The 13074-nt window shown below is 43.3% G+C and overlaps 1 protein-coding gene across 3 annotated transcripts in view; it reads right to left on the reverse strand.

Annotated features, from left to right (window-relative positions):
• Positions 1–13074, reverse strand: part of LOC121856373 (glycogen-binding subunit 76A-like) — a 130592-nt gene that overhangs the window by 38566 nt on the left and 78952 nt on the right. For all 3 annotated transcript variants that reach the window (XM_042351909.1, XM_042351928.1, XM_042351918.1), the window contains one exon: positions 10012–12645. In XM_042351909.1, coding sequence (XP_042207843.1) covers positions 10012–12645 — 2634 coding nt within the window. The remainder of the gene's footprint in view (positions 1–10011; positions 12646–13074) is intronic.

A 13074-nucleotide genomic window follows, 5' to 3' on the forward strand; every position in this document is an offset into this window, starting at 1 on the left:
CATACCTCCTCCTTCCAAGCAACCCCATACACACCTAAGCCACTGTCTTCATCACCTACAACACCACCACCATCACCATCATCATCCTCATCAATGGTTACTACCATCACCACTATCCGCCATATCACCACCATTACCGTCCTACACTATAATCATTACACCACCATAATGATAATCATTGTTACCACCACCATAATCACTAAACCACCACCATCATTTACATAAACTTGCCACACCATCCACCATCACCACCAATCCTGGGTAGGTCGAGTACAGAGAGGATCACGTGGTGGGGAGCCAAGCTGGCACTGTGCCTAACCTCACGTACATTGTACCGCCCTTAGCAACGACCCCCGGATCATGATAGCCAGCTGAGCTGCGAGGATCAGTCGATTCGTGCGAACCAACAGCTGAGGATCACGTTATCATTATGTGTTGAACATACCAAGACGAACAGGTGAATACACTCACCCACCCACCCACCCACCCACCCCTCCTCTTCCTTGTAAAGAGAAACAATGCCAAAACAAAATAAAAGCAAATGCGTATGCAGGATGCATCATACAACAGTCCAAGATTAATGTGTATATTCACGTGACCCCCTCCTCTCCCCCTCCCCCTCCCTAACTTATTGTACCCACTTAACCCCTCCCTCCCTCCCCTCCCTCGTTCCTGCCACCACCCTCCCAGACTACAACCCCGGGACTTAAACCCCTCTTCTTCCCCTCCCTCTCTTGCAACCTCAAAACAACCCCCCCCAGCCAACACTTGAGATGGAAGTTTAGAATACGATAAAGATTAAAGTTACGTAAATGGCGGTACTCCCACTACTACCTCCACCACTACAACAACCTCCCTCCCTGCTGGTGACGGGAGGAGTGAGTCGCGGGTGTTAGTGGACACACAAACTGGCACGTACACACATGCAGATATAAGGGTACCTGCATGTATTGATTCACACACACACACACACACACACACACCGAAACATTGACATACACTCAGACAACAACAAAACACCAACATTTTATCCATATCATACGGTGCAGCGAAGAATGACGAAAATGATTCCGGGACTTAGAAACCTTCCATATCAGGATAGGTTAAAGAAACTAAACTTGCATTCCCTAGAAAGACGAAGAGTGCGGGGAGATATGATAGAAGTATTAAAGTGGGTGAAAGGAATCAATAAAGGGGATATAAATAAAGTTCTTATAATATCCGAGCAGGATAGGACTCGTAGCAACGGATTTAAGTTGGATAAGTTTAGGTTTAGGAGGGAGATAGGAAGGAAATGGTTCACAAATAGGGTGGTGGACGAGTGGAACAAGCTTAGCAACTTTGTAGTAAGTGCTGGAACTCTGGAAAGTTTCAAAAGGAGGCTAGATAGATTCATGGATGATAGAGAGTGGTAGTAACTCTCGACAGGAGCTGCCATGCACAGGCCAACCGGCCTATTGCAGACTCCTTATTTTCTTATGTTCTTATGTTCTTAAAACACATCACTAGATCACCTGTGTCACATACAGGTGAGAAACAACAAACACCCCTCCCCTCCACCAACCACCTTATCAGGACCGACTCCTCCAATGGTCTCACTTGAAGACCTTATGACACGGTGAGAGACAGTGACGTGATTATGAGACGGTGAGAGACAGTGACGTGATTATGAGACGGTGAATGACGTGATTATGAGACGGTGAACGACGTGATTATGAGACGGTAAACGACGTGATTATGAGACGGTGAACGACGTGATTATGAGACGGTGAACGACGTGATTATGAGACGGTGAACGACGTGATTATGAGACGGTGAACGACGTGATTATGAGACGGTGAACGACGTGATTATGAGACGGTGAACGACGTGATTATGAGACGGTGAACGACGTGATTATGAGACGGTGAACGACGTGATTATGAGACGGTGAGTGACAGTTACGTGATTATGAGTCGATGAGTGACGTAATTATGAATCAGTAGGTGACGGTCCACCTGTACAGACGTGTGTGTGTGTGCGTGTGTGTGTGTGTGTGTGTGTGTGTGTGTGGCCCCGTAAGAGCACTGTACATATTAAGCACCCGGTACATTATAACACCCATGAAAATAAGACATTCATCCCTCACCAGCGACTAGGGGCATCCGTTAAGTCAAAAGAACCGGATATTGAGTAACATTGTATGTAATCCATCATCAGCTATTAATATATATAAATAAACCTCACCGGATATATTTTATTTTCTTCTATATCAATTGTCTCTTGTTTATGATTGAAAACAAATATATATTGAGAATTAAACAAAAAAAGTTAAGATTTAAGTTAAGATATAGGAACATGTTAAAGGGGGTTTGAACGTAAGGGAGTTATTATAGAGAGAATATATTGTTATCTTAGCATATTTACTGGGTGGTAACTGTTGAGGATGATAGAGTAAGATCGTAGGGGTATAATTCTTACGATACTTTCTTCTGTAATGGGGAAATGCAAATGAGATGACCGGGCTATTGATGGTAGATTAATTGAACCGAGCTATTAAGATGCATGTGTCACTTAGGTTAATTTAAATTTGGTTAGTTTGGGTTGGGTTAGGTTAGGTGAGATTAGATTAGGTTTGGTTTGGTTGGATTAGGTTATGGCGTTAATACTGCGCAGGTAAACTAGTGTAACAGGTGTATGGGATAGATGGCTGGATCCAATAACCTCCAACTTTTCTTTTGATATTTATTTTATTTTCATTTATTTATTTATTCTATTTTGATTGATTTATTTATTTTACTTCTATTTATTTATTTTTTTATTATTTTAGCGAGTAAGTAATGGTGATGACCGACCCCGTTACCTGTGTGTAGGTATTGTGGCTAAAAGAGAAGGGAAGAGAAATGAAAGTAAAATAGAGTTGTTTCAAAATATTTTAGATTTCTCGAACGCCTGCCAAGAAGCGGGTGCCCCTGTTATGTGCCGCCACGACACATCACAAGGTTCTGCTCTCTCTCTCTCTCTCTGACTCTCTCTCTCTCTCTCTCTCTCTCTCTCTCTCTCTGACTATTAATCTATCTATTCATATATCTATCTGTCTATTATATATATTTGTCTGATCTATCTATCTATCTATCTATCTATCTATCTATCGTGGTTCCTCCCATGGGTCCTGTACTGAACCTAACCTGACCTGACTAAGAACTCGTTAAAGCTGTTTTAATGCGGTGGGTGGAGGCAACTAATATAATAATGGTGTGAAAGAAAATACGTGTTGGGTAGGTTGATGTGGGTAAGTGGGTAAGTGGATTCTGGATCAACGAACAACTGAGGAACTGTAATGAGGTGGGCGGTGATCTAGATTCGTGTGTGTGTGTTTGGGATGACTGCTGGTATCTCTTTCTCTCTCTCTCTCTCTCTCTCTCTCTCTCTCTCTCTCCTAACTCTCTCTCTAACCTTCCTTTCCTCCCTTCCTCTTCCTCTCTCTATCCTCTTTCCATCCTTCCTCCCTCTCTCTCCCTCCTCTCCCTCTCCCTCCCTTCCCTCCTTCCCCCCTCCTTCCCTCCGTCCCTCCGTCCCTCCTTCCCTCCTTCCCTCCTTCACTGCAACGCCTTTTTTTTTCTTTTATACAATGAGGTATTTATGCGGTTGAAATAATATGTCTGTTTATGACTTTATTCTCACCAAGAGTCGAGCTTTGGCAGCTGTCCATGTCTTTGTTGATGTCTTCTTGTTTATTTATTTTTGTTGATTATTTGTCATTGTATTTTGTAACATCGCGTAATATTTTTTTTGGAACTTAGTGTATTAATAATTTCTTTGTAATTCCACGTAGTTATTTTTCTTTATAACTTCAAGTATTAATTTGAATCTTGAAGTCACCTTGAAATCGAACGTTTTCTATGCTGTCTCGTTATATAACCGACCATATTATTTTGGGGCGGCTAACGTCAATAATAAAGGTATTCGTATTTTCTTTTATTCATCTTAATTTTCTTTATTCATCTTTATTCGTGTTTTTTTTATTCTGATTTTGAGATAATGTTAAGAGGCGCCAGAAAGAGGAGAGGGAGTTGTGTTAATATAGTGCAAGAGATGGCGCTGGAGACGACCAACCCTTTCTGTGGCCGGAGGAGGAGGAGAAGGAAGTCGTTCGAACATTCTGTCTTGTATCATTGCTACTGCCGCTACTACTGCAACCAATGCCACTAACTCTACCACACTACTACCACCGTCACTAACACTACCATTAACACCTCCTACCTCACATCACCATTACCTACCACTCTCACCACCACCTTCCCCTACCACCAACAACCCCCCCCCTACCACCACCACCACCACCCACTGGGAACACGGCCAAGAGAGAACGAAGAACAAAAAAAATCATGTTCTTATCTTTTAACTCTTTTCGCTGTACACTTCCAGTTGTTTCATCGTCATTAAAAGGAAGGAAAACACCGAGTGATTCCTTCCTGGTAAAACAAAAATTATGTCAAGCAAGATAAATCCTCTTAATATTTCACATAAATCCTCGGATTTGGGATTTCTCTCTCGGTGTTCATACAGTAAACGGGTCCACACTCTTTAGACGGGTGGGCTTTGGGGGGGGGAATATCACACTATATTTATTTCCCAATGCACAAAATTACATCGACTTTTTTTCTCTACTGTAGAATCTCTTGCCCTAAGTGAATCATATAATCAGATAGACAATATTAATAACTAAGACCAACAGATTGTATGTGGGGTTGTAAATACTGTAACCACACGTCAAAACATAAACACAAAACTAACAGGACATCAGTGGGTTTTCTTGACGTGACTCAGATCAGGAAGTAACTTTGAAAATAAATAAAAGGACAAACATTTAAGTACACACACACACACACACACACACACACACACACACACACACATACTGTACATACAATGGTTAGAAATTACAATACACAAAACACCCTCACACAATGACTGCAAGTTACACACACACACACACACACACACACACACACACACACACACACACACACACACACACATACACACATCAGGCGAAACTGACCACAATAACAAACGTAATAGAAAAAAAAAACATTAACTCATTTACGTCACTTAAGCCACAGCAAACATCACCTTACAATAAGTATAAGTACATAATAAAGTGTCTTGTCTCCTGAAATAAATGGAAAAGTAAACCAAGTACAGGTAATACAGAATGGTATGTTTTTGTATCAGTAATTTATGTAATATCAACACTAATGACAAGAGTAAGTCACTGTACTCTTATAATAATCCTAAGATAAGTTTACAAAATATCACTTCTTTTTTTGTTTCGAATCTAAGCTAATTATTTCCACTTTACTGAGTAAACAAAACAATCTCAGTGTTCTGGAGTTGAATTTAATTGTTTATCTCCTCTCTCGTTCTTCCCCTCTTTAGATGAGTAAGTCGTAGTCTCTATATCGTAGTTGTAATCTCAAGTCCAGTTGGATATCATGAGATAAGGTGGGCCCTGTCTTTAGTGCCATATATGTTGTTAGGGCTGTTTAAAATATGCTTGTGTTTGGGGTTGGTACAGCACTTTGAAACACCTTTACTGAGGTCCGTACTTTGAAACACCTGTAATGAGGCCCGTACTTTGAAACACGTTCGCCGGTGGTCAATACTAGAAACACTTGTGCTTTATTGTCCTTTTCTATTTTTGGGTGACGTAAACAAAGTCAATAAATCTTCAGTTATATAAAAAAAAAAGTTTGTGGATTTAACTTTTTGAGACTAAATAAAATTATTAATGTTGTAACTAAAGCTTTTAAACGTTTGTAAACAGTCGCAAGAATGTAAACAGAACCCATGAGTATGCAAGCACAGATGGCCACAGGTTGTAAACACGGCGGAGTGTTAGACTATACTGAGATTTCGTCATCCAGTGCTATATACTATACTACCCTGAAGGAGTTTGTCAGGGTGATGCAAGAGGCGACGAGTAAAGTATGAGTAAATACGTGGACTGACCCATGCTAAGGATCCCACCCCCCCCCCTGCCCGTCCCTCACCCTCCACCTCCTCTCTCCCACACCCTCTTCTTCTCCCTCCCCTTCCTGTCACCCTCATCCTCCAGCTGCCCCCCTCCGCCCCCTCCAGTCCCGCGCGTCACTACTGTTGCCATGTAGTGGTTTAATCTCTGGAGACAAACACACACACACACACACACACACACTGGGGCAGCTAAACGTTCGTGCAAGCCCAGAGGAAAAAACGTAAAAGCGTAGTGCAAGCTGTGTACGTGTCAGGACACACGCTCGCTCCCTCCTGGCCCACAACACTGCAGTAGGTTAAGGGGCGTCTCACCTCAGACACGAGTTGATTATCGGTCCAGGTTTGTCGTAATAGAGATTCTGAAACAGTCTTCTCGCGTGTTTTGTGTTTTGTTCGTGACACTAGGAAAGGTAAAGTGTTTGTTGTTTGGAGTACTAAGAGAGTTGAATGCTTGTTATTGTTGTACAAATGTTAGTGTTTGCGATTCCTTGTAAGAATCGTCCTCGTTAAACAACAACAATAATAATAATGATAGCGTCATTTACCTTAACAGAGCTTCTTGGTACACGTGTTCCCATTACAACTGTACAACACCCACTGAACAGTATTGCATTATAATCCGTCAAAACAACTAAGATCTGTACACAACGACTCGAGAAACTATGAAGAAAAAATGTATCCCTCTCTCTCAATCTAATGAATGAAATATGTTGAAAGAAACTATCATCATCTTGCCATAAATAATTTCCTATTTTGTTTTTCAATAGCTAACATAACAATGGAAATTTTTGGGGGGATATCTGTTTATTTTCACTTGTTGTCGTCCTGTTAATGGTCTATGTAAGAGTACGCGCCAAAAGACCTGAGTTACTGAAGCATCGAGTTTACATTATAATCTCAACAGCAGGTAATTAAAGGGCAGGTGTGGCACTTGATAAGGGACTTACACCCAGCTTTACTATGAACAGATAACAGATAACTAATAACACAACTAATTTTCACTGACTCGGATAACGTGCTAGACTATGCTTCAAATTCATCAACATTATTTAGAAAGGATCAACTAGTTAATCAAGCTAGTAACTGTAATGTACAGCTGCGATCAAAATTCTCTTAACACTTTTGGTGGTATCTAGCATCTACAGTGTACATAAAGGTTCTTATATATGATTAGATTATACCTGCTAAACTATTATTTTTTCATTATAAACTTTATATAAAAATAATATAAAATAATACATTAATACGATGTAAAGCCAACACACACCTGTCATAATCAATGTTCTCCTTATATATGTAATCCTTTAGAAGATGGTGCCAGATATTACCAGAAATATCGAGGGATTTCTGGCCACAACTGTACTTCATTTGAGAGTTAATTGTTCCTGTGTATATTGAGTGAGCTACTTCAGGCAGCCTATAGAAGGAGTCATTAAGAGGTTAGCTAGTTAATTAGTGAGTGAGTGAGTAAGTTAGTTAGTTGGTTGGTTGGTTTTACTGATTGGTTAGAAAATGAATTTGTAAGTTAGTTGTAAAGTACTAACTATTATCGCTGCTTCTTTCCTATTCTCTTGTGAGGAGGAAAAGAGATATAAAAAACACCATAGACGGGGGAATTAATATGGAAGACGGTACAAGACAAGTTTGGCAAGCGATACATTTATACATGGGATGGCTCAACGTAGATAATGTGGTGTATCTGTTCCTGTTAATTCAGATCTTCATTGACCAGGACAAAGGCCATTCCTAAACATCATGTATTATTTATTATTATTATTATTATTATTATTATTATTATTATCTTTTCATTGTGTGGATTAGTTGATAGGAAACCAAACTCAATATTTTCATAATTGGTTAAAAAAAAATAGAAAATCTCAGGGGGCAGAAGGTGCGACCTTTTGTGTAAATATTGGAACCTTGACGAGACATGGAGAGGAGACTGTCACAGTGAATATCTGAAAGTTTAGATTGACTTTGATCGGGTTTCCTTATGTGAGTTACTTCTCTATCTTTTGTTCGGCAGGAGTTTTGTGTCGAATTTTAAAGAAAAGCTTGTATAGATAGTCTTCAACTCCCTGTGTTTGGGATTTACGTGGTGTAGTTGTCCATGCCTGAGTTGTCGATCCTAAAAACTCAATTTTTCCGACTCGTTTAGGAATTTTTATTTAACCCCCATGAGTACTACGGTGACCATACCCTGAGTACAATAAATCAGTGAATACAATGACTTAATCCCATGAGTACGGTGACCGTATCATGAGTACAATGAATCAGTGAATACGATGACTTAATCCCATGAGTACGGTGACCATACCCTGAGTACAATGAATCAGTGATAACGGGGTCTAGGGGACGAAAAATAAAAGTAAAAAGAAATTAGAAAAAGAAAATACAACGATTTTATTAATCTATACCACCAAGATGCCGGAAAACCAGCTTTTTAAAGTGAGACAGATTTTATAAGTATGGAAACACAGAAGAAGACAAAGTATTCCACAGTTTGGCTGTGTGGGGAAAGAATGATGTACTATAACGGGTTATTCTAGTGTGACCGACATCCACAGAGAAACGATGGGCACCGCGGGCAAGACGAGTGTTACGAGCCCACAGCCTTGCCGGCGGTACGCAGGATGACAAATCCACTGAACATTGCCCGTTGAAGTACCTGTAGTAGAGAGAGAGTGAAGCAACATTGAATCGGTGAATACGATGACTTAACCCCATGATTACGGTGACTTAACCCTACGAGTACAAGAACTTAATTCATCTTACCGAAGGAATTAACAAGGAAATGAAAGGTCAACTAAGCCACTGTGATTTGCGACTAGGTCATTCTTTTACAGTATGTCCGTGACTTGTAAATTCACGGACCTTTATTTACAATATGTGTGACCTTCATCTCTCATTTACCGGTTTGGGTTTCAGTGTTTTAACTTGAATTTCGTGACAGGGATTCTTATCAAAATATGGGAACAATGTTGTTAGTTAAGGCATACAGGTGACCCCATGTACAGATATTTACCTGGGTTGGGGAAACGTCTTTATTATAGCCTGAATGTTTAAGGAGTTCAGCCTAAATATTTAAAGTTAACAAGACACTAGTGAGTTCTTTAGATCCTATAAACATAGTATTAATGTCTCCTTTTGAACACGATAGTCTTCGAGAATAATATTGTACCAACTTAACCCACTCCCCCCTCCCCCAAATGACCCCTTAAAAGGCTATGAAACTGTAGGGACAACTTAAAGACATGAGAAAATGTATCATTAGCCTTTTGTTGTGTGGCGATGGATAGTGAGTGTTGTTGTGTGTTTGGTGAGGTGCGTGAAGGAAATTATTGTTGGGTGGAATTGGTGTGGTTAGGTGCGACTAAACTAGAGGACCGTATATTAGAAGCTGGAAGTGGTAACTGTTGTTTTGCTGATCATTGTGTGTTGTTAGCAGTCAAAATAAGTAACGTAACATGATAAATTTGTTTCTTGTGGAGTGTGCAGGAGGTGGAAGAGGCTGACGCCCGTATTATTAAACAACATCTTCCCTTGAAGGGGGTCGTCGTGTTTCAACCCGAGTTTTAAATAAAATGAGTCCTGAGGGACACCGCAGTACAGTACTTAACGGGGCGGTGTGGCGGTAAAATTAACTAGTTTCAATATTATAAATTTCATTTTATTGAAATTAGTTAATATATATATATACTGAATATATATATATATATATATATATATATATATATATATATATATATATATATATATATATATATATATATATATATATATATATATATATATATATATATATATATATATATATATATATATATATATATATATATATATATATATATATATATATATACTTTGTGTGTGTACCAACGTACATCATGAACCAAATTTTTTATACATATAAACTCTAACCTTATTTTACGAGCAGTACCCGTATATAGTAAGAACTATCTTATGTAAATAGTAAAGTCTAGTGGTACCCACCTCATGGAAATTGCGCCAGTGATCAAACGTGTACCTCACGCAAACACTCTTGTTGTAGTCGAGGTTTAGGACGCGCACGATGCCTCGTACGCTCATGTCATCACCAACGTCCACGCTCTCCACCACCACCCTCTGGTTCCTCACTCGCTCTAGGAAGTTCAGTTGTGACCCAGGCTGCTGGAAGAGTGGAGTCAACACTCTTCTCGGCACTAAGGTATTAGGAGGATGGTAGGAAAGTGTGGTGGCTGCAACAGCGGCCTCGTTTTCCACTTGCAGATCCCAGAAGGCCGAGCGGGGAACGTGTGGGACTCCGCCGCCCAGGAACGTTCGAACGGCAGCAAGGTCAAGACCCAAGACGTCAGCGAATCGCACTATTTTCTTACGTCCCGGAGTGCCTGGTGGGGTCTTTCCACACTTTAGTGACGACGAACGCTTAATCCTCATCTTATAGTCTTCAACTCTCTCCGGGTCGGTTTCTTCAGAGGAGGACCGATTTGCAGCATCGTCAACAGATACGTCCGTGTCATCCGCTTCTACTTGAATACCCACATCCTCCACCTGTAGTTCTGAGAGTTGGGACGCCAGCTCGGCGCTACATACCTGCTCCTCTGTGACTTCTTCCTCCTCCTCTTTGGTCGGTTCTTGCGACTGAGTGAAACCTTCCTCGTCATAACAAATGACAGTTACAGGCGGCGTACGATCCTCTGCTTCGTCAGATAGTCGTCTTACCCGCTCCGTGTAGCCCCGGATGTTACGGAACTTCCCCGTTAATATGGTCTCTTCTTCGATGTCTTCCTCGTTTTCTTCTTCGTCTTCACTCCCGTCCTCGTCTTCCGCTAATGTTTCAATCTCCTCTGTGTCGAAATCCATGTGGAACACCTCGCCTTTCAGTTGAAGGTCAGCCTCGTCCTCTCGCGCCTCCATGACGGTGGGCTGTCCCTCAGAGGGCGTGTAGAGGTGAGGATCGGTGAGTGGGGGCGTCGCGCCAGAAATAGCCCGGGGGACAGTGGCGGTTTCTGGGAAAGTTTTCAGGATAATTCCCTCGTCCCTCCTAGGTACCACCTCTGGTTTGTCATGGTCCTCACGAGTTACGAAGTCGTCCTCGAAGGGTGAATACCTGACTGTTACTCTGGCCACAAACCCCGTGCCCTGCCCATCCACTTCCCCCCACTCCCGTGTATTCTCGTGACCTTCCCCGCCTTTGTTCTGACCTTCATTATCGATCATCACACAGTTTTCAACTCTACATGCTTCACTGCTTTCATGATCACGGTCTGGGTAAGTGTTGTCACTACCGGCACAGTCTGTGAGCGAGGTGGCGCTTGTTTTAGAGTCGGGTGATGTGTGCGGCACTGCCGGTAGGGTACCCAGGGCAGTGTGGCACTGATACGACCCTGACTTGGCGACTGGCGACGTCACTAGCATTGACCGCGAGGTGCTGCTGTGAACAGCTTCGCCAGCGCCCTCTGTACTCGACACAGTACCCGATGACAGTCCCGAACCTCGCACCTGAGCCAAGGTCCCGTGGGTTCCCAGGTGTCTATTGGAACATTCACAAGCACAACTAAAGTTACAACCACTGGCCTCACAACGTTCATGTTTATTTTCATTACATTCTACACATTTTTGGTTTTGATCACAATTTCCTTTTCCATCCCCTGACTCAGTTGTGAGGTTCGAGACGTCATTCAAGGATGAGTTGGATAATATTTGTCTGACGGCGCGGAGATCTGCGTCGGGAAAACAAAGTATGGACTCCTCGGGAGGAAAAAGGTCGCCTCCCTGCCCAGAGTGGCTCTCCTCGCCCTCGTCCTCATCTCTGCTGTCATCGAACATAACAGGAGAAGTGACTGAGGTAACACACCCACTCTCTGGTCTCTCAGTGGCTTCATATTGTCTTATCTGGTGTTCGTTCTCCTGCTGCTGATCTTCTTCTTCCTCTTCCCCCTCTGGTGCCTCGTCTGGGCTGGCCAGGTCGAAGTCATAGTACACGTCGGAGTCCTGCTCTTGGACGTTGCCAAGTGATGGCGGCGAAGGGAGACACAGGTGTAACGTGGGTTCTGACGTCACCACGTGTATGGGCCGCAATTTACACTCATCCAGTAAATCCATTTGCTGGTCGTCAAATGACGAGTGTCGGCACTCCATGGAGGCATAGTGGTCCTCGGGTCCTGGGGTGACCAGTGAGGTGTGCTCGACTGCCGAATTTCTACCGCCACCGATACGAACCCGAGATTGAAGGCGGCGCGCCAAGCCTTCCGCCCGCGCCCGGCAGTTCATGGCAAGGAGAGAAGACAGACTGCATGGCAGGGACCAACCGACCCCGGTAACCTCGGCCCCAGTCCCGCCCCGAGACTCTGTAGCCACGCCCTCCTCCATTGCGTCACTCGCGTTGTCTCTCGACGATGATAGCGTCACTGAGTAATTCCACCAGCATCTCGAAAGACCAAGTACAGCGTAGAGGACGGTAGTAGGGAAACCACAGCAGTTAGCGGCAGCATTACAGCAGACGGTGCTGAGGGAAGAAGTAGGCAAGTTGTTGTTGTTGCCACCTGTCTCTGGCAGCGGCCCGACCAGTGGCCCCGCCCTCCCGGTAGGCGTCAGGCAGCACGTCACGCGCGCGGCCCCCTCCACCTGCAGTAAATATAGTCACGTTTACCACCATGGACCATATCGTCACCAGGCCCCTCACTGTGGCTCCCAGGACACCAGTCACTGTAACTCCCGGAGCACCAGTCACGGTGGCTCCCGGAGCACCAGTCACTGTAGCTCCCGGAGCACCAGTCACTGTGGCTCCCGCAGCACCAGTCATTGTGGCTCCCAGGACACCAGTCACGGTGGCTCCCGAAGCACCAGTCACGGTGGCTCCCAGGACACCAGTCACTGTAGCTCCCGGAGCACCAGTCACGGTGGCTCACGGAGTACCAGTCACTGTAGCTCCCGGAGCACCAGCCACTGTGGCTCACGGAGTACCAGTCATGGTGGCTCCCGGAGCACCAGTCAATGTGGCTCAAGGGACACCAGTCACTGTAGCCCCCGGAGCACCAGTCACGGTGGCTCCAG

Source organism: Homarus americanus, unplaced genomic scaffold (assembly GCF_018991925.1).
Source record: "Homarus americanus isolate GMGI-L3 unplaced genomic scaffold, GMGI_Hamer_2.0 scaffold1024, whole genome shotgun sequence".
NCBI lineage: Eukaryota > Metazoa > Arthropoda > Malacostraca > Decapoda > Nephropidae > Homarus > Homarus americanus.